Source organism: Anas platyrhynchos, chromosome 1 (assembly GCF_047663525.1).
Source record: "Anas platyrhynchos isolate ZD024472 breed Pekin duck chromosome 1, IASCAAS_PekinDuck_T2T, whole genome shotgun sequence".
NCBI lineage: Eukaryota > Metazoa > Chordata > Aves > Anseriformes > Anatidae > Anas > Anas platyrhynchos.
The window spans coordinates 144,161,534-144,186,649 of record NC_092587.1 but is presented as its reverse complement, the minus strand read 5'-3'; the positions used below and the strand labels follow the sequence as shown (position 1 = coordinate 144,186,649).

The following is a 25,116-nucleotide window of genomic DNA, read 5'->3' as shown; positions in this document are numbered from 1 at the left end:
CACAGCTTCTCTGGGCAACCTGTTTCCCTCCTGTTTAGCCTCACCACCCTCTGAGTGAAGAAATTCCTCCTAACATCTCATCTAAATCTCCTTTCTTCTAGTTTAAAACCATTCCCCCTTGTCCTGTCACTATTTGCACGAGCAGAAAGTTGCTCTCCATCTTTTTTTATAAGCCTCCTTGTTCCTTGCAAGCCTCAGAGCTGCTAACGTTGTTTGTTCCCTTTGCTATCTAATGAAGAGAGAAACCTCAATCGAGTTGCCTTAATGTTTATTTTATTTAAAGAATCAGAAACACAGTCATTGTAGTTCATTTGTACTCATATCCGCCAACATTTCCTAAACCACATTAACATTCATGTATAACAAAACATTTTCTGAGCTGTGCAAAGTCCAAACAATTCGTTCAGTCACTTGAACCCACTTCTAGAACAGCAAACCTGGCATTTTACAGACTGAGGCCACCAGAAGGATTCTTCCCCTTTCCCTCCCTGTTGCAGGAGATGCAAATCTCCTTCCCCTTCCCCTTGTAAGACAGGTAGAAGTTAGACCACAGTACAAGTCAAACCTCTGTCAGCCCAGGACTTTCCAAATGGCACTGGGTCACGTTTCCGTATCACGGCTCTGTATTTTGTTCTGCACTTGTGCTCCCTGCATGGAAGTGATTTGTCCAGGAAGATTACTCAATAACCCGAAGTGTGATGCTAAGCAGTAAACAGGGGCCAGAAAACAGCTGTGATCCAAACAGATCCCCCCCCCCCCCCCAGCCCCAACTATTTTTCCTTGCAGGAGGTATGACGGGAAGGGTTGTTGTCCATTAAAAAAAACCACCATCCTCCCCTGCAGAATAGATATTAAAGCACTGATTTCACGACACAACATCTGCGTGTTTCCCTTTATCTTCTCACATACCAACTTTTGTCCTGTTAGAGTTAAGCGTTAAAAGGTGGAAATCTGGAACCATTTTAGATCTGGCTAAACACAATAGGCAGCAACCAAGCCGTCATCCTGTTCTGTTTTGCTGCGTGTAGTAAATGCACCCATGGAACAGAATTTTAAAAGAACTTTAACCGCTGTAAGTTGTCAGAAAAATCTCCTCGTCTCTGACAGAGCTAACCCAGAATTTTTATTGGACTCGATAACACGCATTTTGGCATTTCCAACTCGCTAACTGTGCAGTTTCCTGTTTGAGGTGCAGCGATACCAATTGTGATTTGGACCAAATAAACGGACTGATATGGCTCTATTCTCAAGCAAGGCTTTCCAGAAGACATTTCTTCAATCTCTTATAGGTTATGAAAAGGCAATTTCCTCTCAACAGTAACTAAACTTTTAGTGGCTGACTCATTACAATCTGGAATACGAACAAATGCGGCAACGTTGAATATAAAAAGAAACATCCTGAAAATAATGCCTCCCTGTTCGAAGGTGCTATACTTGGCCATGGACTGTGTTTCTGGAATCTGTTTGTTACGTGTGACAGCAAGAAGAAACTTATTTTACAGAGAACAAAGTCACAGAGCTGAACTTAAATAGGAACCTTCACTTACACGTTTTTTGATATGTACTAGTATACACGGCTTGAATGAAAACAAAACTTACACCTTCACATATGAAATACTGGCAACGTAGTAATGATGATCACCCACTGGGCCTCTTCCTTTTAATAAGATCATCTCCAGGTTACAGTGCCTCCAACATGCTTTTAAATGACCACCACATGTTGGCTTTGGCGAAGAGCCAGCCGCCGGGAAAGGCAAGGTACAGATACAGCTAAGAAAATTCTTTCATCACATTTCATTCACCAAGAGCTGATTTCTTTTTAAATACTCTCACAATTACATTATTGAATTTTTCTCATTCTGCTTCATAGGAATAACTGACTAAACTCGCTTTACATTTATTGCACCTTTAAGTCCCTGGTAGATGGAAGCTCATATTGCCTGATACGGTTTGTATTGTAGCTTGACTGTGTTAAGAAATTGAACAGTCTCCAAAAACTGTACATTTCTACAGTAAGAAATCGTGTGTCGGTAATGCTAATTACAGCCATCGCAGATCAGCTCTCATCTCCGTGATGCAACAACAGAGGAAAACTCCAAGGTCCCTGCGCGTGCTAGAACCTGCAGTGTTCTTCTTATTGCCATGAAAAAGTCAATTAAAGCGACTCCTTCGGGAATTGCTTCCAATTCTGGAGTAATTATCACTCTCCAGACAGAATGCTGTGCTTCAGCGTGGGTCTTCAGACACTATAAATATGCAAGAGAGAGCGAGCGTGTGCATATTGCACGGGCACGCTCCTCCAGGTATATTTATCAGTGACCAAGCAGCTTTTTCTCTTTTCCTCTATGAAGCATGAACAGTCTGATCTCGTTCTTCAGGTACACTTCTGATTTTGTATGTTGAATGCAAGCTTTGTTGCAGCCTCTCTGTTTAACCAAACCGAATCTTGAACAATTAAAAAAAATAGCACCAGATGTATGAAAAAGAGGAAATGTCTGATCTAGTAGGAATATATATAAAGTATAACAATTCTTACAGTAAAAAGGTACGTCATTACAAAAAAGCAATGGAAAGTGATACGGAAGGACACAACTCCATGCTGCATATAATAAGGGCAGAAGACAGGCAAAAGGGATTCTGCTTGAATAACCACAGTTTCACGGTGGAGCCAAACTTCCTCCAGGATCTCCCCGGTGCAAACGCCGGGACACATCGGATGATAGGGGACTCTGAGCACTGACACACTTACCAACAAACTCACGCAGCATCTCTCTGAGGTATATAGAAAGCATGACGTTAACGTTTTGGACTCCTCCTTCTTTCTTGCATGACGACGCGCAAATCTTTAGTCGTGATTTTTTATTTATTTATTTTTTTTATTCCACCCTCCCCTCCCTCTTTTTCCATCAAGAAAAACAAAATCTCAGTTTAAGAGCTTCCTAGCACACCTCCGTGAACTCTCAAATCCATCTTGCATAGGCCAGTAATAAGAACACTGCAGCTCTGACAAATAAGTTACAGCAATATAACAACTTTCCTCTTAATTTTTTTTTTCTTTCTTTCTTTTTTTTTTTTTTTAAAGATACTTTCTCTATAATTTACACAAAGGGATAACAGCCGGAGTTCGGGTCACGTACAGTCCGGATGGGCGTCCTTTCAGTCTGTGATTCCAGGTGGAAGGCACTACTTCAACATACCACTGTATGCACCGCGCGCGGGTTCAGAAGCACAGCGGGGCGCTGCGGCTCCAGAGCTGTAGACCGAAGGGCCTGGGGGAGTCTTTGGAAATAAAAATGGCAGTGGTTATCAGTCCAGTTTCCCTTTGCTGTCTCTCCTTGTGCTATGCAGTTTCCCCTGACAGCTCCTCCAGCCCGGAGAGCCGTGCTCCGTGCTCAGAAGCTCTCTACAAAGCTCCCGGGGAAGAGGCCCGTCCTGCCGTTCCTCTGTAGCGTCCCTTTGTACCAGCCGTCCTCCCGCTTCTTGTGCACAAACACAATGTCTCCTTCCTTCAGTTCGATCTCCGCCTCGCTCTGCGGCGGGTAGGGAACCACAACGCGGTACCTTCGGAAACAAAAAAGGCAAAGACGGTGTCAGACACATCCCCCTGACCCCGACCTGTGGTGTGGGGCGGCCATGTTGCAAGAGATGGGCGGGCATGGCTGGGCCTGCACCTTGTCCCCTCAGCACCTCCTGGGCTGGATGTGAGGGGCTGTGTGGACAGACAGGGTGGCTGTCAGACCCCTCAGCCCCATTGAGGGCCCCCTGAGGGGTTCCCCAGGGATGTGACTGGGAGGGATGCGTCCCCAGGGAGAGAGATGCGTGCCAGCCCCTGCTTGGCTGCTGGGAGCCTTTTGCCTCTTTCTGGTGCCGACCTGTAAAGCCAGACCTGTAAGGCAGCCTGGCTTTCATGCTGCTTTTGCTGCTAATGAAGTGTCAGCGCCAGCAGCTGCCTGAAACCCCACGTCAGGCTGGCCTGCTCCGGGACAGAGAAAGGAGCCGTCTTCCTCCTCCCCTCCTGCGCCCCATTCCTCAGCCCGGCGGCCCCAGGGGCTGCTGCTAGCTCAGCCAGGAAGAGCTTCAGGACATGGGAAGATTTGTAATTGGGAAAAATAAAAAAAAAACCTGGCTGTGTTTCGAGGCAGAAACATCACCTCGCCTCTCCCTCCCCCGCTTCCTGCGAACCAGAAACCTTGAGGAAAAATACGTTTGGGAACATCAGTAAGTCAGGTTTTCTCCAAGCAGTTGTGTCTGAGGCAGCTACATTTTCTACTAAAACTCAATATCATGGGAAGATTGCTGGCCAGATCGACCAGAGGCTTTGCTGGGACGTGCTCTGGAGCCGGACGGTGACAGCAGGGTGGTGCTGCCACATGCCTGGAGCGACAGCCTCGCTCACTGCCGCATCCCTCCATCCCAAACGGGACTTGGCAGGGCTCTGGCAGACTGCCTTTGGTATCAGCAAAGCAGCCAGAGCACTTCACATTTGTCTTCTTGCTATGAATGTGCTTTGGGTCCCTCAAACCCAAAGGGAAACTAAACTGGAAAGATGTGAAATTGCTTTCGAAGCCTCTCCAAACCAAGAGGGAGGCCTACCCAGGCCCTTTTACACCGGCGCACTTGTGAGCAGAGCTGGGAACTCACTCTGCCTCACTCTTCTTCCTTCTCAGCACGTGTACTTTCACGGTCCTCTGGTGTTTGGTTAACAATCAATACCTGTCTTGCTAATTGCAACGTAATGAATATGGTACGATAGTTGCCAATTGATTATCTAAAGCCCATCTCCTGAGGATTAATATTTCCACAACTGCTGGATTGCTGCTGATGCCCCAGTCATGCTTTTACCAGGCAAGCATTTATTTAAAATAATATCCTGTCTTTTAGGACTGAGTTTGACATGCACTGAAGGATCTGGAGCACTCCCTGCAGCCATTCCCTGTGAGGTGGTACCAAGGCAAGGGGTTACAGAATCAGAGAATCCCAGAATCCCAGAATCATCTGGGTTGGAAGAGACCTCCAAGAGCACCGAGTCCAACCTCTGACCTAACACTAACCAGTTCTCCACTAAACCATATCACTGAGCTCTACATCTAAACGTCTTTTAAAGACCTCCAAGGATGGGGACTCCACCACTTCCCTGGGCAGCCCATTCCAATGCCTAACAACCCTTTCGGTAAAGAAGTTCTTCCTAATATCCAGCCTAACTTGGTTGTTGAGTGGCAGCTGCTGGTTTTCTCTGCAGACATTTCTCAAGTAGCTAGTGACCACCATCCTGAAGCTAGGGACCCCATTTTGACATGACTGTGAAAATACCAGATTTGGCTACACGTTTGGACACCTCCACAGCCAAATGTCCCGTTACTTGGAAACACATTCAACTCCATTTGGAGTGGGGGTTCTGTTCAAAAATCTGATTACAGCCTCATTAACTTGACAGGGCAACACTGTCGTGTGGGAAATGGGTGTGTTCGAGTGCCATGAAAAATCTGTTGGTCACCTCCATCAATAAATCTCATTGTCACTTCCTTTCTCTGCGGAAAAGCAAATAACAGAGGTTGAAAAGTGTGCTGCTGGCTGGCTGCAGGAAAACGGTCTATCACGCTATCATCTGTGGAACCGCTACACTTACATCGTGAGGCTTTGCCAATTACAGCCATTATGCAAATGAATGCACACATTATTTCAAACACTCCGCTGCAGTGTTGATTAATTAAATTATCAGAGTGGAACAATTTTAGCTAAGACGACGCCAAGTTTCAGATCTCACAACTCCATGTACAACCGCAGCACACCGGAGCTCTGCTCCGGGATCTCGAAAGGCTCTGAGGAAGAGGAGGGTTGGAACAGCAAAAGGTTGTGTCTGGTGCAGGGTCCCCCAAAAACCCACCTGGGACTGCCAACACCTCAGGTCATACCTTAAGTGCACAGCCAACCTTTTAAAGGCAGGCTGGGTCCTAGGAGTGATGTTTTGGCCGTCCCTAAATGGTTCACATTTGAAGGGAGGTGACCGCGCTCCATAAGAATGTGCCCATCTTCATAAAAGGGATCCTCAGAGCATTTCCTTGGAGAGTTAAAAAAAATAAATCCCAGTCACTGCCTTACAAAACGAAGCACTCCTTCCCATTTAAGGAAACCCCAAACGCTACGGTTTAAATTTAATTAACTATGGTACCTCCTAGGATAACACCAAAGTGTTTTTGATGGAATAAGGAAATCTTAGATACAAAAGCCCTTGCAAATCGGTTAAGAAGTCCTCCGTGGGAGACAAAAAAAAATAATAATAATATAAGATGCTTGCATTTTTGTTTCCCTTGAGAGGCTTTTGAAGCAGTGCCGGGGAGAGCCAGAGCAATCAAGGTTGCAGTGTGCAGAAAAATATGATCAGACGGCAGGGCTGCCAGCAAGGGGCTCGCAGGCACCATAAATCGCTCCTGTCAGAGCATGTGCTGCCACTCTGAAACCTCCAGGTGGCATTTCAGCCTAGTTTTTTTTTTTTTTTTTTTTTTTTCTCTAGAGCTTAACTCATGTATTAGCCATACATATATGCATACACATAGATTAGCCGTATTTTCTGGCAGAAAAGACCTTTTTCTCTTCCCCCCCCCAAGACGTTCTCCCTCGCTCCCAAAAAGGCAGTCCTCTGTGCTTCTATTTATATCTCCGCTTTTCATTTCCCTTTTTGTCCCCTTGTCTTTGAGAAGCTGCAATAAAATTGCAGGTTTCCTCACATCATACTGCCTCCTGGCATTTCAGATGGATCTCAGAGACATCCCATCTTTGTTGAGGTCACGTTATACCTCTAATTCACCAACTTTTCAAAACGCTAAGTGGCTGGGCACCAACCATGATTACAAGTGTGGCAAGCACCTCTGCCTATTATTAACGATGTTGGGTATTTTCTGCTGCAAATTGTACCTTCAGACAGTCATAACTCTGCCAAAGGCTGCCCATTTCATCCCAAACTATATCAGACCGAGGGTCCCACGTGCAGCCTGGATGGCCCCATCACTTCGAGGGAGAACATCAGGGTATTTTTTCAGTGCCAGCAGGACCCAGGTGAGGGCTTTCCCAAACTGCTATCGCCTCCCTATACTCGGGGAGCTGAGGAAAAACAGGACCATGATGGAAACTGGAAGCCCTGAGATGAGGTGTGGACCTGCCTGCTGAGAGGGAAGCTGTGCTGAGCTGAGCACATAAGGGAAGAGACGTGTGGCTGCCGAAGCCACCTCATTCTCTGCGGAGGCTGGAAGATGCCAAGCCAGTGACCCCGGATAAATTCACTGAGTAGTGCAGGTGCGAGGCGAGCGGATTCTCCGGCTCCTCCAGCTGCAGAGCCTCGTGCCCCGCTTTCCACAGAGCGAGACTCATCTCATGCATTTTAGCAGCGTGGGAGGCAGTTGTCTGGTCTGAATTACTCACGCGGGCTCCTCTGCCAGTGCACGCAGACAGGCATTGAGCAGCATTGATCAGAACTGATCGGTAATTAAGGGCTGAGCTCAGGCCTGAACACTGAGGGGGAAAAAAAAAACACTGAGTATCTGCTCACTGAGTCAATATGTGCATCCAGTACAGTGATGGAGGCACGGAGATTTACAAAATAGGGGTACAATAGGGCAAATTAGGACTGCAGGGCTAACCTCCACTCTGGAAATATTGCAGGATTCAATTCCTGAGGTGGCTAATTCCAGTTTCCCAGTCCTGAGGCAGGTGCCCCTAGTTGGAGAAGCACCTAACCATGTGTACACGTGTTTGGTTAGAACACACTCACGGGGTCATTTCTCTGGTATCACTTTCCAGGAAAGCAGCACGCCCTTCCTTTGCTTTCCCTTCTGGCAAAGACATATGTGCACGCCGAAATTGAAGTCAATGGGCGCTGAGCACATGCTTGAATGCTCCCTTGAATTGAGAGCTCGATTTCTAACGTGGCAGTGATTTGTAGGGAGGACACAGGGGAACACAGAGGGGGCTATTTTAAAGGTCAGACTCACTGCTCCTATTTTATTCTGCAGTGCTGCTGTGGCCACAACGTGCTCGAAGGCTCCCCGAAAACCATGCGAACACCGCGCGGGTGCGCCGGTTGTGACGGCAAGGCCGGCCATAAAAGCTTCATCAGAGAATGAGTGCCAGTCCCTACGAAAGAGTCAACAATGCGTGACATGTTTCACTCAGGTTCGCATTTGGGAACGGTGCCAGCCAGCCAGGGGAACACGGCTCAGGCATGCGCCCGCTCGGCTCTCCTGCTCCTCTCCGCGCGCATCTTCTTGAAGGGGGTGGCAGGGAAAGATAAATAAAATAAAATAAAATAAAATAAAATAAAATAAAATAAAATAATAAAATAAAATAAAATAAAATAAAATAAAATAAAATAAAATAAAATAAATATATATAAAAAAAAAGCTGCGATGAGGGCCATGTCATGCACCTCCCAATGGTGCTAGTGGCACGGCTGCTTGGCCTTGACCAGTAGCCTGGCCGTGGCGAGTGCTGGAGACGCTGGGCAGCCTGCAGGGGAGAAGTAGTGGTGCTCTGCTGCCTGTGTGAGCCCCGTTCGAATGCCGTAAATATGAAGGAATGTGCTACTCCTTCCAACCTTCCCGTGCTCCGTTTCTGCGCGCACAGATGGGCGTTGGGGGACAGAAAGCCAAGTACAGCTAAGTGCGCTGAAATGCTCCGCAGCTTTTTAAAATTTCATCCAGCATCTGAATCTGTTTATCTAACCTTTTTTTTTTTTTCTTTTTTCCTTTTCCTCCCCTCCCTTTTCTTTCTCGGAGAATTGCTCCTACTGTGCAGATGAAATGCACCAAAATGCAAACAAGCGAAATGTGGAGCTGAGTGATGTTGAATGCAAGTTCCTCCGCTGCCAGATGTGAAGAGAACAAGTGGTTTGAAAACCGTAATTTGTTTTAAAAAAAATATAATTTGGTACTTCTGAGCAATTTGATGATTTAATGAGCACAGATGGATGTGGGATGAATTTCTAAGAGACAAGTGTTTAATGTATCTGCTCAGATTATTCCAGGACTAAGCATTATCCTTCCTAGTGCATGAAGGTAATTAATATTTCCCATTATGGGCATGAAAAAGCCCATACGATCAGTTAAGGAATGCAGATACACCAATGATATGGAAGTTAATTCATAAATCAATTAAAGCATCTTGCCTGCTGTGTATAATTAGGGTTACTTCAATTATAGCTTATTTTCAGATTTAAGACTCAGGAATCAAAATGCTTAAAACCGGAGGAAGTTCCTCCCCACCGTATACTGCAAGCGGAAGGCTTTGCACAGTCGTAGCAGCCTACATCTATTTGCTCCTCATCCCAGCAAGGCTGAGCAGATGCAGCTAACTCGTGTCCCTCCGGCTCCATCCTGTTTCACTCCAGCTGCTTATAATTGTCATTAGTTGAACGTCTCACTGTCAGGACCCTCCAGAGCTGAAATGAGGAATTTGTAGGATACGGGGCTGGCCCTGGCATATTAAATAAGGTGTCGCCAGGGAATAATGCTCCTCCCGGCTTCTTCTCATGGCTAGGTTTAACTAAAGGTGCAGCATTCCACTGATGTAGTTACGCCGGTGCTAAATCTGGTTTATATTGATTTAGCTTTTCTTATAGCATTAATCTAAACTGATGTAGACCAAATTAAGTGTGCCTAAATAGGGATTGGTTTTTCACTCTTTTCACTAAATTGGTTTTTCATGGATTTTAAGGGCAAGAGACTACTCTGATAGTGTGCTCTCGCTGCCTTCATTACAGCGCTGAAGGACTTGCCTGTATTTATTTCTGCTTCAAGCCTAATAGCTGTGCTTGAACCACCACATCTCTTTCAGACAAAATGCTCAACCCAGAATAAAAATATTCCCATGTCTGTTCCCTTCTTCAGTCTCCTACAGCCTGGTACCAAGCTGTTCCTAAGCCTGCTATTTAACAGATGCAACAAAGATCTGCGTATCACTTCCTAACAGCACATTGTTTTAAATTTTCCATTGTTCTTATGATATTCCTCTGAGCTCACTCCATCTTGCCTCAAATTTGGCTCTTCTGAATTATGCTGTTCCCGGGCGTTCTCCTCACTAAAGAGTTGAATTATCTCTGTACCATCGTGTCTACCCTCTTCATCACCTTCCTCCCACCTTAATCACACGTCTTGCAGCAGCAAAGACTTTATGCTGGGCAGTGCAGGTCCAAGACCCAACTCTTTTTGTAGGGATTCCCAACCTAGAGTTACATCCAATGCCAAGCAATGAATCAGTCTGCAATCTACATAGTATCTGCTGGTCAGCTCTGTACAGTTTCTCAGCAGGACACTTTGTGGTAACAGGCCAGATGCCTTAGAGAAGTTTAAATATGTTACAGGGTCACTGTTATCATCCCAGCCAAATTTCAAGCTGCCTTCAGTGAACACTGTAAGGTGTGGACTGTCCTGTAGCATCCCTTGTTATGCCCTGCATCAGCTGCTCTGTAACCCTGCATGCTCCAGGTGACCCCTGGAGACACCCAGCTTACCTTTCCCGAGGCAAAGGCTTGGGCTCTGGCCGAATAGCTGCCATGGACGAGAGGGGCTGCCTGGCAGGAGAAGGGATGGAGAAATTCAAATCCAAGGAGCCTGTTTTTCTGTGCAGAGGCTCCAGCCCCATGGCTCCCTGCATTTCGCTCTCGATAGGGCACGAGCCGGCCCTGCCGTGGCTGGAGAGGGAGGAGAGCTCGGGTCCCACTGCCCCTTGTAGGACCCCTTCGATGGCCGCCTGGGGGTCGTGCGTGGGGGACACGGACGGCGGGGAGCGCGACTTCTTTTTCGTTGATGCTCCTGCTAGCAGCTTCAGCAGCCCGCTCTTCTTCTCCTTCTGCAAAGGAACCAAAGGAAATTAGGGCAGTGGGCAGACATCCCTCATCCCTGTTCTGCTGGAAAATATCACCGTGTGGCAGGAAACTTCATAAAAGAGTTCAACCTCTTGCTGAAGAGATGCGTCAGACCCTGCATGCTTTTTATAACAATGAGAGATCCTTCTACACGTCTACCTCAAGCACATACAAACACAGAATATTCTTTCCTCCAGCTAGAAAGTTTTTTTGGGTGCACTGTGTGCACAAACTGCCCATCTTCTGGCACAGAGCACGAGGTTCGAGTTGCAACCAGCAAAGCTCTGCAGTCATTTTTCCACTTTTTTTTTTTTTAACCACACAAGAAGTTTTGTAAAAGGTCTGTTAGGTTTCTCTCTCCTCCATCAGACGTGCAAGGCATTATCCAAGACTATCTTCAGAGACTCGGGGCTGAGAAGTTTGGCTATATTTGATAATTTGTTCTATAATAGGTTCCTGGGGGGGAAAAGGAAACGAACCCAGCAACCACAATGCTCATGGAAAAGGATCTCTCTATCTTCGAGCAGGAACACTGTTTGGAAATACGAGCCAGCAATTTATTTATTCTCTGTAGACAAAATGTCTCATGCGAGGTTTCAAATGATGCTCATTTATGTGCTGACTGCCGAAGTAATTTTTCAAAGCAGCTTTAAAGAATAGGAGGGCTACACTAAAATAAATATAAGCTTTTAGAAGATGCTCAGAGTAGTAAATCTACTTGTAAATGTACTTGGAGTATCTGATATCTCAGCTCCCCAAGTTCTCGTTTGCACTTTTCAGCTGTCACGGACTGATCAGAAAGCAGAAATACCCTAAATGTTAAAATATGGAAGAGCAAAAGCGAAGTGTAGTTGTTATTTCAGAGACAACGTCCAGTGTTTTTTGAAGAACAATCTGAACTATGCTACGCACGGTGCTCTCCTGCATACCACTAGCTCCAGCTATTAAGGGCATTTGTCACTTACAGGTTACTCTACGGATGAAAGGATGCCTCCTGCCAAGATGTTCATCTGGGCAGAACCTGTGGAAGCCGAGGGAGGCTGGCCATATGGCACCACCAGGTCTAAACCACTGCCTTAATTCCCTTGGATGCACCAGAAAAGCAAGCCAAAGGCCCCCGAGGAGCATCTCCCCTCCCTGACCAGAAGGCAGCCTTGCAGGAGCTGTGGTAGCTGTGTTCACTGCAACTCACCTGAGGTACCACAAAATACTTCACGTGTGTTAAAGAGTGTTTCTCTCGCCCTCTAATTAAGAAATATCGCGGCTGTCATCGTTACATCAAATTTTAAAGCTCTTCAGAAATTGCAAACCTCTCCGTTCCCTGTAGCTCACTGAAACAACAGCTCTCGTGATGCTGGCAGCCTGTGTCAATATGGGTTTGAAGGTGTCTAAAGGTCAGTGCCAGCACACAATGGCCATTGTGGGGCTCTGGAGAAATGGCTATTGTGCAGCAGTGAGCACTCTGAGCCCCTTTAATTGGCAGCTTTGCACATGCAAAGTAACTACAGGAACTAAAGCCCCGTATAATGAACAATTAATATTCCTAGGTGGTAGCAGCTCTTCTCATTTTTGCTCCTGAATTAAACACCCTGGCAATTTTTCATTAGAGAAACCTTGTGTGTCTAACACCACGTAAGGCATAGCAGCCAAAATCTTGGGGAAGAAGGAAACACATACATCCACACCCATCTATACATTAAAAAACATTCGGTTTTGTTTACAACAACAGCTTCCAGCCTATGAGGTTAGCTCCGGCATCAGTTTCTACACCGAAGCTCCCATCCCTCAGACAGCAGAGAGCTGTAATGGACTCGCTGATGCGCCCGTCCTTCTGCTTTAACAACAGGCAAAAATAAAGAATTGATTTTTCAGCCTCTTCGCATTCAGCCGAGCGTTTTACTAAACTTTCGAGGCTAAGATCTGTGGTCTTCAAAGAGCTAAGATGAAGCACTTCATTTAGAAAACACAGACCTGCTAGTCAAAACCTGGAGTCCCATCCTTCCCTCCGTGCCCGTGGGCAAGATATTTGGAGGTGAACACATACAAAAACACCTTGGGTGCCTGGAGTGCAGACATTACATCCCTCTCTCTGGCTCTGCCAAGTGCTCGCAGCCTCTTCTGGCCTCACACTGCCAAGATCCTCTGCTCAGAGCACTTCAAGCAAGACGAGGACTGTCAGGAGCTGGTAATTTATCGTGATGCCTCTCATGAGAAACAGATTGGGGTTGAACCTGCTGCGATCAGCAGTTCAGCTTGAACCCCTTCATGCCTCCTCTTCCCAGCTGTAAAACTGGAGTAAGTTAAAACCCCTTCTGCCGTGGGAATTCATTAATGCTATGAAGCCACACGTTTCTTTAAGAGCAACTGGTCCCTTTCCATGGCTTCGATACCAAAATGAAAAATAAAAAAAGGATTTTGGAACGGAACGTTAGGACGCAATCCCAGAAAGGATTTATTGCGAATGTCCAAGTATTATGAATTCATTTAATATTTAGTGTAATAGCAACCATCCTTCATAAGAAATTAATTTAATATTTTTACGGCTGTCCAAGACAGACCTTTCTGCAGCAGTTTTCCCTGTAAATCAACTAAGCGTTAGCGGGCATGAGTGCTGCGCAGAGATCTTCAGCAGACCCTGTGGGTTTTGAAAAGAGAGAAGAAGTTTACAGAAGACAGATCTGATGACTTTCAGGAATTAGGTTTTTCAACAAAAAAAAAAAAAAAAAAAAGATGGTTTCCTTTTTCCATTCACAGGCTGCTGTTATATCGCTTTCTAGGAAATCTGTAATCTACTGAAACAGCTGTGCAATTATTGAGTTTTCTTTGTCTGGTAGCTGCATTTCCAATTGACTGCAAACTGTGTTTGACGTCCCTGCCTCCTGAACCCACCAAGGTCAGACCTTTGCATCTGTGCTGATGGATGGATTCACAGCCCTGACAGCCCTTCTCCCATCTCCTGGCTGCTGCCCGCACGTCTAACCGAATTTCAATCAGCACCTTTGTGACGCTCAGGTTTTATTCGAGGAGGGTCACGGTCAAAAATTTCCAAACCATTAATTTCATAAGGATCAATACCTTCTTAAAAAAAGAAAAAAAAAAAAGAAAAAAAGAAAGAGAGAAAGAGTGGAAATAGCTTTCAGATAAATCCCAGTTAAGAAAAAAAGGACTGTGAACACAGACAGTATCTGCAGGCCAGAATTTCTTCCTTCCTTCCTTCCTTCTTAGTGGAAATCAGTTGCTGGCAACACATGGATGGGATGGACAACATTTCTGAGACCCTGAAGCCTTGGGAAGCCAGCACTTGGATAGGTACAACTTCCCCTCGATCTGTCACTGTGGGAGCATTTTGGAAAGTGAGTGCAGCCTGAGCTCAAGAACTCATGAAAGACTAGATCAGAATTAAAGTCTCAGATATGTAAATGTTGAAATATTTTGCTTCACAGTAATTGGGGATGATTTTTCCCCTCATTAATAACCCCACTTGAAGATAATAACCAGCTCTTCTTTCAGCTTCGGAGATGAGATGAGCACAGAACGTGGCTCCTTGGCTGATGACTGAGTGATAACGGAGTCCCGTGTCTGCAAAGTAATAATCATGCCATAATCCAAATACCAATTACACAGCCTGGCTTTATTAATACAAGTCTTCATTTTCTTTCTTTCTTTCTTTCCTTTTTTTTTTTTTTTCTCTTCCAAACCACCCTAATAAACAGAAAATTCGGCTTTAATTTCTTCATCTGCAGCTCCTAATACTTCATTTCCTACCTATCCAGGCTCATTAAATAAATGAGGAGACCTTGCTGCAGCTGATGGAGAAACTGGCTCCAGCCATTGAAATGAGGTAATTTCTCATGCAACACCAGTTACATCAATAGATAAGAGAGCCAGAGGGAGGAAAAAAAATCATTTAAAAATGAAGAAAAGAGAAACAAAACCGCTTAAATGCTGCCCTGAGCCCTAAAGAACCAACGAGGAACTCATCTATCAGTCAGTACCCCCAAAACACCACTTTTATTGCTTGTTTAACTTGGTCAGAACTTTTTTCCAGTAAATTGAAGTTAGTGTCTGGAGAGTAATGCATTTTTATTCTGATTCCAACTTGGTTATTGGTGACCGATGCTTGCACTGGAAGAGTAGGTGGTCTTTTGGGTTATCTTTTTGGGAAAAAGCTGTTGAAATTCTGCAAAATTATTGGACTTGAGATTTCGATGATTATTTAAAAAGTGCAAAAACTAAACCAACATCACCGCAAAGGAAAACTTCTTGTCTGCGAACTTTTTGGATACGCATTTGTCACGTGCAGTTTGTTAGTATTTCTGGTGAGGCATGGGTGATAGATATGCTTCACAGGACAACAGCAATTATTTTTCCATAATTGCTACACAAATATTTCTGATTTTAGGAAAAGACTAGTTGTACATCTCATGTGGTGTGGAAATACTTGCCAAAGATTTAGTTTTTAATGGAGACAACTGCTTCTGGCCAGACGTCTATTATTATAATCTCAGTATACAAGTATGCTAAGGAACAAACAGGATTTTAGGTTCGTAACATCATTAGCTCTTAAATTCCAGTGATAGTAACATGCACATATACATACATGCACAAACGTATTAGGCTTATGGTCACTGATTTTTACAATAACCAGTATTAAAGCCATAAATGCCTTGCAGTTAGATCTCACCAGGCCTTTTAAATGTTTTGAAAACAAAACTGAGAAAAGAAATTAGAGTTCAGGCCCCAGAACCGCAAAGCACACAGGCACTCAATCATGTGCTTTTGGTGAGCTGGGGGGGATGCAAGGCTCTAGAGACTACTAAAAGAGATGCAGAAGGAACCTAAAAATATATTTGAATATTCAATTTAGTTGGAATATTAGATCTTTCAAATACTGGAACAAAGTTAAAGACTAATTTGCAGGGAAAAAAAAAATCTGAAGTGGAAGCAGAGAGTCTCAGCCACCACTGGGCTTCCTGGAGTCTTTTGCATTCGTAACAGCCAGGAGGTAGAAGGAAAAATTACTGGTACTCTAAAACTATTTACAGCGAATGAGAGACAGATGATCTGCTACCCTGATATTGTCTTTTTTTTTTTTTTTTCTGAGTTTGATGGAGGCAGAAACTGATGGATAGTTTTGTATTTCATTGCTTTTCCTGTCCTGGTACGCAGGGAATAGGTGATGGTTATGAAAAGTATGGAAAGTTTTAAGATACGCAACTTACTCCGTGCCCTGATACAACAGTTTTCAGTGATATTTTTTAGAGAGAAAAGCTGAAACAGAGCACCAGGGAACTGAAAACTACTCAATACCTCGACAAAATTATTCAAAATTGTGTGCTGAAAAAGTGAAGTACAATAACACCAAAGGAGGTGATGAAACCATGGTTCTGGCCAAGTCCATGGCAGCATTTCCACTTATTTACAGGCAGCCAGTATCTCTGGAAATAACCTCAAGCTCAGACGGATGTGTTTTAATCCTGAGTTTAGTCCATCTCTTCCTTTGAAGTGTGAGCAACCTCTCAGGGAGCTCAAAACAAGGGAGCAGACATGATATCCTCGCACACATTTGGCATTCAGCTCCCTTCCTCGCTCAACAATGCTCAAAGCACAAAGCACGGAGCTCTCCTTTGCTCCGTTCTCCTGTCCCTACGCCCCTCAGCCTCCGAGCAGAGGCACAAAGCATGCATATTTCACATGGTAAGCGTGGTCTCCCGTCTCACTTCAGGAGGAAACTGAACAGAGGAGTTTCAGGCAAGTGCTACAAGCGCGAGATGCCCAAACAAGAGCAGTCGTCCAAGGAATCCTCATCCTGTGCTTCTGGAAGGAAAACCTGGCGCTCTGCAGAGCTGGGGACATGCTGTGAATCCCAGGTGGAAACAAGGAGCTTCCTCAGGCTGAAAAGAAGATCAAAGGTACCCTTCCCCTACCAGTATCTCCTGGCAGATAACTTAAATACCCGCTCTGCCCGGCAGGTTTTGTGAGCCCCGTTTCCTAGGCACTTAGTTCTACCCCCAGGTTAACTGGGAATTGTGAATTCCACCACGAAGCAAGAGCCTTGGAGGTAATAAACTTCAGCACTCAGCAAAAGTTAATGCTCATTGTGAGACTGGCTGACAAGTCAATGCAGTGCGTGCTCTGGGAATAGAAATCGATAACCCCGAGTCTACGCGTGCTGCTATTGACTCTAAATTGGCTATTCTCATACAGAAAGGGAGTCATTCCTAAAACCCGATGCTCAGCAGTATCAAAAGGCAAAAGATCATATTGGGAATTGCTAGGAAAGGGCTGGAGAGCTTGGCAAAGATCTCCTACAGGAAGCACCATCGTGAAAAGCCCTGCCGTGCCTTCTTGAACACCATGTCCTGTTCTGGCCACCGCAGCTGGAAAAGGCTGTGGACTAAAATTAGAGAGCTACAAACAGTGCAGGGAATGGCAAGGAGGATAACGAAAGGTGTGGAGCAACTCCTGCACAGTGGAGATGCCAGCTTGGAAAGCAGACAAGTGACGGGAAATAGGATAGCGGCCCACAAAATCCATTACTGCACAGAGAAGGTAACTTGGGAACAGATCGCTTCTTTCTCACAATGCAGGAATTAGGGGAAGCATAATGAGATTATCAGGCAAATGGTTGCAACTGAAAAGTAGGAAGCACTTCTTTACACAACACATAATTAAATACAGGCTTGCCGCACACGGGACCGTGGAAGCCGAAAGTACAAACAGGTTCAAAAAGGATTAGAGAAATTAATGGAGAACCCATCCAGCAAAGGCTGTTAAAACGATGGTATGGATCCAACCTCTGCTTCAGGAAGCCCCGAGAGGTAAATGAAACAGCACTTGGAGCACACACAGGGTGCCCCCACCTTGCTACAAAGAGGTGGCAAGTAGAGGTAGTCATAAAATCAGTGACAATGATTGTTATGAAAAAATATATATATCTATATAGAGCTATTTGGGCAAGAACATAGGACAAAAACAGGGCTGAACCTTCCCCAGTGCCCTCCTAGCTTTGGGAAATCAGCTGTTCAGAGACTTCCTCAGCTGCAGGGGTCTGAGACAGGGCAAAAAGCAGCCGGCAGGATGCAGTGTCAGCCGAGGAAGGGACACAGAAGGTTGGGAACTGCAACCCCAGAGCAGTTTCACAGCCCTGCTACCGCTACGTGGATTCCTTGGCTCCATCTCTGCTGTGCAAAACAGCACAGACCAAGGGCTGCAGAGTTCGCCCCACAGCAAGGAGCCAAAAAGTAGTGGTGATGGGGCTGATGGGGCCATACCGCTTCCAGCTTGCTTCCTAACCTGGCACCACACTGCCTTGGTACAGCCCAAGGGCTTCCTTGGAGCTAGCACGGGGGTCTCCTATGTGATGCTATCAAGTCTCGAGGACCTACCCTAAACTGAAGGCCAGAAATTTTAAACCTTTTAAAAAACATATATATAAATCGAGTATGGATAAATGATTTAGGCAATTTTGGTAGACTAACTGTAGTTTCCAAGGAATTTAAGCAAAACAGATGGACAGATTACCAGCATCTTTCTGAAAAGTTAGGTTCATTTATCAAAGCTAGAGAAAAATCTATCACAGCTTCACTGACAGCACAGGATTCTGAAACGAGAAAAAGATGTAGAGACGCATTAAATTTTAGACAAACTGCTTAGAATCAGTGTTTTTTAAATATGATGATTTAGACTGACTGGTTAGCTTGCTGCTCCTTGTCTTTTGTAGGGAAATGAGAAAGATTTATCGGTCCTGGGGAGCACCGGGAGCAACACTCGCTTTTTGCAGCAAGCCAGAACAAGCTCACTCGTTGAACACTTGAATGAAAGAAAACCCATGGCAGAGTTCAGGATGTGCTTTGACACACTCTGATCTTACACATAGTTAGCTCTGGCTCTCCCCATTCGCAAGGGATGGATTTCATTTCAGAAGCAAACAGTTAGAACCGCGTGGTCTTGCCTTGTAATCTTATTAAATGACAGACGAGTGAGATTTGTACTTGTGTGGAAAGCAGAAACATGTGGGTAAAAGCTTTGGATTAGCGGAGGTCATCTCGTCCCTTGTCTATGAGGATTGTATTCCCACTTGGTTGCTCCTACTGCAGCAGCCATGCCACCTCGGGCTGTAATTTCAGCACTTCCACCGAGCTAAACAGCATTGGGGTGGCTGGCGCTCGGAGGCGAGACTGCTTGTGGAAAATTCAGGCAGCACAGCAGGTAGATTCTCCTCTCAGCATCAATTCCCCACAGAAGGGAAACAGGGCTGCCTGTGGACAATGAAAAATTGGCAGGATTTGCGCGCGCCAGACACTGAAACACATTACGGTGAAATAATTCCTACAAACAATTCACCAGTTCATAAAAACGCATTTAACTAGAGACTGAGGCTGACAGAGCTTATCACACCCGCATGGCCTGTGGGCCAGAGGCTGTGCAAGCAACACCCTGTGAACCACTCCTGGGACCCACACAGCTGGAAAAAGCCCTTTTCCCCTTCAGAGACCAATTTACCACATACAGGAGGAACAAGGAATCCCAAAATCATTTTAAAGGCTTGCAAAGTAACCGGCTGTCAATGTCAGAGGATTGCTCAGGCATGTAAACTACAATTTCTTTGATAGAGTAACCAAGGCACTGCGGCTTTCCAAATGTCACAACACTTGGGTTATTGTTACTAATAAAGCTCTGCGGTACCTAAAGGCTCGCTAGAAGCTGCTGAAGCTCTGGCAGAATTTATTACAGGAGCATCCTCTCTTCTGCAAAAATTGGGTTTCGCCTCGTTTTGTCTTTTTGTTACTTAAAAAATAAAAATGGAACCTGCAAAGACAATTTGCTAATACAAACAACACCCTCATGCCAAAGTCAGGTCTTTAGAGGAATGATATTCTCCTTTCTTAAATTAAAGAGCTGAGCAAGAAGGATCATCAGTGAAATGCCCCATAATGCTGCTAAGCCAAACAAAACAGCTATATGGTAAGGAGGGAAGGGGAGTCAGTAGCCTTGTGGCTTTGTTTCCTTTTGCCCTATAAGCCTGGTTCATTATACAGCAAAATCTTATCCTCCCACCCCATCTTCCCTTCCTTTGTCTGTTCTATCCACTTTTTCTTCCTAGACACATGACCTACAGGTATGATCATCTAATTAAATGCAATTGAGGCACACTGATTTAACTAATTGCTACCTGTCACGTTTCCCACCTAAACCAACATTCTCCATTTCCTCAGCCCACTCCAACTGTGAGACAAAACACGTCAGCTCAAATGTCAGGTGTCAGCTGCCTCGGGTAAACCAAAAGGTCTGGGGAAACGTTTTAAGTCAAAGCTGGCAGTAGGAAACCTTCAGTGGGGCAGCCAGTGAGTGCCCCCTCACACGGATTGTGGGCATACTCACATCATAGCCTCGTGAACTCTCTGGACACAAATGGCTCGTGTGCTGCTCCTCTGGAGCATGCTACTCCACACTCGGTTGTATTCTCACAGTTGCCACTGCACAAATATCCAGCAGCAACGACAGATACGCAGCATCTTCCTCTTTGCTCTACCAGAAGAGGCCAGCGTGACCTGGAATCAAAGGTGGCTCCTGCCAACTAACAGCACAAAATGGTCGATTACAACTCAGAAGCTCAAAAAGCCTCTGTGGAAACGCTGGTTGCATAGATCTCATATCCGAAAATCACAGAAACTATATAAAGATAAAATCACTGCTGCACTGGAGCAGAAATGACAGCTTTGTCATAACAGCCTGTCTCCAAGCCTGCCTACCACAGCTGAAGTTGAAAACCCCTTTACGCAAGTCAGATGAAAGTGCACGAAGATTTCCCCTTGACCTCAGTGGCTGATCAAATGACGCAGTGTACCCAAAGACTGACAGACAGCCTTTCTTATTTTCATTTTAGCAAACTGGTGTGGGCAAACTCTGGCTCTGAATCATCTCATCTTCAGTTTGACCATGGATAGCTGGAATGTCTCTGCCTAGGAAGAAAACAGAATTATTGGTAGCCTGGTAGTTAAGCACTCACAACTTGTAGCCAAGTTCTTGATTACTATTGCTGCGTCTGACAGTCCTCCTACGGTAGAGCAGACAATATGATGAGTATCTTGAACAAGTTTGCCCTTTCAAGTTCTTCTTGCTTGGACGGCAATGTGTGTGTTTGAGGGGTCCCTTCCAGACTTGCTCTCTCTCTGTTTTAACTCAGCAGCAAGCATCCAAGAAGTCAGACTGAAGACAGATAACCAGATGTTACCAGTTCCTTTGCAACGTGTTCCAGGTAATGATTTTCTGTCAAATGGGAGAGCATTTCAAGTAGGTACCAACAGGGCTTGTCTTAGGCCAGTGCTATTCAATCTTTTCATTAATTACTTGGTAGATGAGCTAGAGCTCTAAAACCTGCAGTGGGCACTGAGCTGAGTGTGTCTGCCAGCAGCTGAGAGAATAAACAGGGTAAGAATTCAAAACAATTTTCCTAAAATGGAGAAACGGTCCCAAATCAACACGGTGAAATTGAGAAAGACAAGCATGACTTGCAACTGCTTGGAAGGATAAATCAAATGCAGAGATGCAAAATGAGGAGTGATGGGCAAGCCAGCAGCTCTGCAGAAAGGGACATGGGAGTTACAGGAGATAACAAACAGGGAGTGAGTTGAGATGCTGCTGTGGAAAAGGCAAAACTCGCCTGGAAACACATTAACAAGCATCTTTTATGTAAGCCATGGAAAGTACTTACTCAACCCTAACAAGGTCTCAGCTGAATTCCTCTCTGGGGCACTACTCCTCAAGACCCCAGCAAGCTGAAGGCTGCCCAAAGGAGAGCTGAAAGTATTATCAGAGACTCAGAAAACTGTACCTGTGAAGAAAGGCTAGGAACAAGGCTCGGTTGGTCTGGAAGCAGAGAAATTGTGAGAGCAGAACATGCTATTAGTTCTCTAATACTGAAACTATTGGAAGAGAAAGCTTATCAGCTGCTTCTCCAGAACAGGGCATCAAGAAGCATTTGTAACCATAGAAGATTTAGGAGGGATAATAATTTTTTTACCAATAGGGATGTGGAAGGACTGGAACAGATCTCTCAGGGAAGTTGTAGAGTGATCTTAATTGAGTGATTTAAAGAGAAGTTAGGCATCCGTGGTCTGACTTTCTGGTGAACCCATCCCATGCCTGCGGGGCCATGATCCTTCCTACCTTCCCCCTGCCACCTTCCCTGCTGGTCAGCAGCATCCTTCGGCCAGGTTGTGTCTAAGCCTGCCAACCAAAAGTATCTGGCTTAGAGATAAAACCTATCCAGAAAAAAAACATTAGAAAGTTGGAAAACCAGTTTTCTCTTTTATGTCCTGATCAAAGCCTAGCTTATGCGTTTCCCTTGCCACAGCAGGCACCACTGTGTGGACAGGCTCTGCCTGCCCGACCTCCCCCCTCTCCTGTCGCAAAACTGAAGACAGGAAGGGTAACATGATGTGGTACAGGAGGGAATTGAGATCTCTGAAGTCATCAAAAAAGCCAGCTAGTTCCATTTTTAAATATGCCAGGTCTGAACTGTTCATGAGTGGGGACTAAAAAACACAGAACAGCAAATTTACTTTACTGTAAATTAAGTTGGCCATGGCCTCACATTAAATTACTTCTCTCCCTGGGGCATCTGGCGATGAAGCCCAATGCCAGTCTGCTGCTAGAGTGCTGAATACAGTCTGATGTGAATGAATATTTTACCTTCTATAGTCTTGATTTAAAGAAACTTATCAGGGAACGAGAACCAAGCAAAATATATGCAAAAAAGCAAAGCAACATGTTGAGTTCTGCCTTTATAATTTGTAGTTCTTATAAAAGGATGGCTGCTTGACACCCCAAATTAATTGATTCCAAGCATCCTGCAGACATCGTGTCTGAAAAACAACTTCTGTATGGTGTACTTCCTGAATTCCTCGGGATGATCTTCTCTCTAGAGGGCATAATAAGAGCATTTTTCTTTAGACCAACAGGGACAACCACTGGCTCCATGTCCTCACTTGGTCTGAAGGGAATTACTTGATGCTTGAGACATTCAGACGGAAAAAAAAATAATACCACCACCACCAAAACTCCCCAGCAGATTGACTTTAAAGTGGCTTCACCATTTGGCACAATAAAGGCTGAGGGCTCGTGAATCTTTCTGCTGCTACTGCAAAATGAAAAATAAACAAAAATGTACAAAATAAGATAAATATCCCTCTGCTATAACTTGGTTATGCCCTCAAGTTACACGATGAAAACAGAAGCATGCTGCAGATATCTGTTGTCTGTTACAAAGAACTGTTTCTGCAGGACTGATGTTTGACAGAAACTGCAATTTCATTTAGTTTATGTAATTCTTCAAACAGAGCTTATGGAAGTATTTCTGTGTTGACCCCAGATATTTTAACCCGCCTATTATGAGTAACCACACAGCAAGGCAAGGAAAAATATCAGTACCTCTGCGACAGAAAAAGAGAAATGTGGACACTGAGAAATTGATTACTGCCAATTGATTACTGCCAAAAGTTCAAACTTTTTCTCCGTAAGACAACCGTATTAGCACTCGAGATATTTGTATCTCGGTGAATAATCTCTGTTGCCTCTTGGCTGTGTGTAAGCACATGGTTGGATAACCACTGAGGAAAGCAAATGAGCCCTGGGCACGTGGGAGGCCGAGATGCCACCGACTCTGATGCCCTGCAAACTGTTTGCAGAGTTGCCCTGCTGCTCACACACAGACACACACACACACAGACACCTCCAGCTTTCTGTCTCCAGTGCTTCCTTGCGTGCTTTTCCCCAAACAGCACTGAGGATTTAGCAAAAACCCACGGGTCCTACGCGTTATAAAATTAGGTCCCTGCAGGTGCCAGCAGAACGCTGCACCGTGGCACCCAAGCAGCTTTTGCAGCCAGCAAGCAGATGAAGTGAGTTTCCTCCTGAAGCTAAAGCGCTCTCCATCCTGGCCTCCCCTGGATCTGCTTCCCCCTACGGCCGCAGAGCACAGCACAGAACCACTCGAACCACTTCAGAAATCCTGCGACAGTGCTATGAGGCAGATAAGCAGAGGACAGGGGAGAGGAGAGGGAAGAGGAAGAGCTCTCAGAGGCTGCTTGGCAGCGAAGTCAACGCTGGAAATATCTGTGGGGAGTTCGAAAGCATTTCCTAACATCAAAAATGCAAAGAAGAAAAAGAAATTTTGATCAATGGCTTATTGCCCTTGATCTAAGCAAAAGAATCCTAGCCAGTCAGAAATAACAGAAATCTGTTTTATAGTAAGGCTGAAGTTTTCTATGTTTTGACAGCTGGGGCTGATGCTTTTGGCTGGGTTATTTGCCAGCCCTAAAATATTCATCAGCGAGTTGCCAGGCTTTTGTCCTTTCAAATTGAACTCTAACGATGAAGGAGAAGGTGCTGGAGAGATTTGAAGCATGAGCTCTCTGCCCTAAAGCAGAACTTTGTGGCCTGAATTCACATGACCAGAAAAAGAGGTTTCCACTCCCTGGCCAAGTTTCTGGTGAATCACTTGCTGGTCACAGAGCCAAGATCTGTTCTTCTGGAGCATGGGAAGCAGTGGTGTGCTTGTGAGGAATACAGCCCCCCCTCCCTTGCTGAAAGGAAATGGATTAACAGTGTGCATTCTGTGCACAAGTCTTTAGAGATCTGAACTAAAATATTCCAGATTAAAGAGTTCTTCCTGAAGAACACATGGGAACATGCCCAGCAGAAAAATCAAACCTGACTCTGAAAACGATGGGTGAGATGTTGTTGTTGGCAGCTCTGGGATCAACTCAGATGTCTTACAGATTACCCAGACAAATTAGCTCCACATAATTTATTCTTTATAATTTTCACACAAATTTTTACATGACTATTTTAAGGTTGCTTCTTCCTGATGCTTTCCACATTCTGGCACACTTATTCCAAGAGTGTGAACCAGACTCCTCTGCTGCTGAGCAATTTGTTCATTTCTGTGTCTCGCTCTGCTTTGACGTTGTCACTTGGCTGTTATCGCTCTGTTTCCTACCTGTACAACTCAGGGGGCTCTCTTAGGTGAACTGGCTACAAAGTGAAAAATATTAAATCATTTCATATCTGCTAGGAAGACTGAATTCCTCTTCTGAAACTTCAGGGCCGGTCATACTGACTTTGTATCTGAAAAATCTACTTTCATCAACTCTGTCCTAAGCTGCTTTTATTCATCCCAGGGTGACCACTATTTTTGTTATGTCATTTTATATCTACACAGTCCCTGCAAGTGCTCAGCACTTCACTTTTGAGAC

The 25,116-nt window shown here is 45.0% G+C and overlaps 1 protein-coding gene across 1 annotated transcript in view; it reads right to left on the bottom strand.

The window, feature by feature from the left end:
- Positions 1 to 251: 251 nt before the first annotated feature.
- Positions 252 to 25,116, bottom strand: part of SH3RF3 (SH3 domain containing ring finger 3) — a 232,664-nt gene continuing 207,799 nt past the window's right edge. The window contains exons 9-10 of the mRNA XM_027444954.3: positions 10,502 to 10,839; positions 252 to 3,561 (exon numbers count right to left, since the gene is read on the bottom strand). Of these exons, the coding sequence (XP_027300755.3) occupies positions 3,393 to 3,561; positions 10,502 to 10,839 (507 nt within the window). The 3' untranslated portion in view covers positions 252 to 3,392. The remainder of the gene's footprint in view (positions 3,562 to 10,501; positions 10,840 to 25,116) is intronic.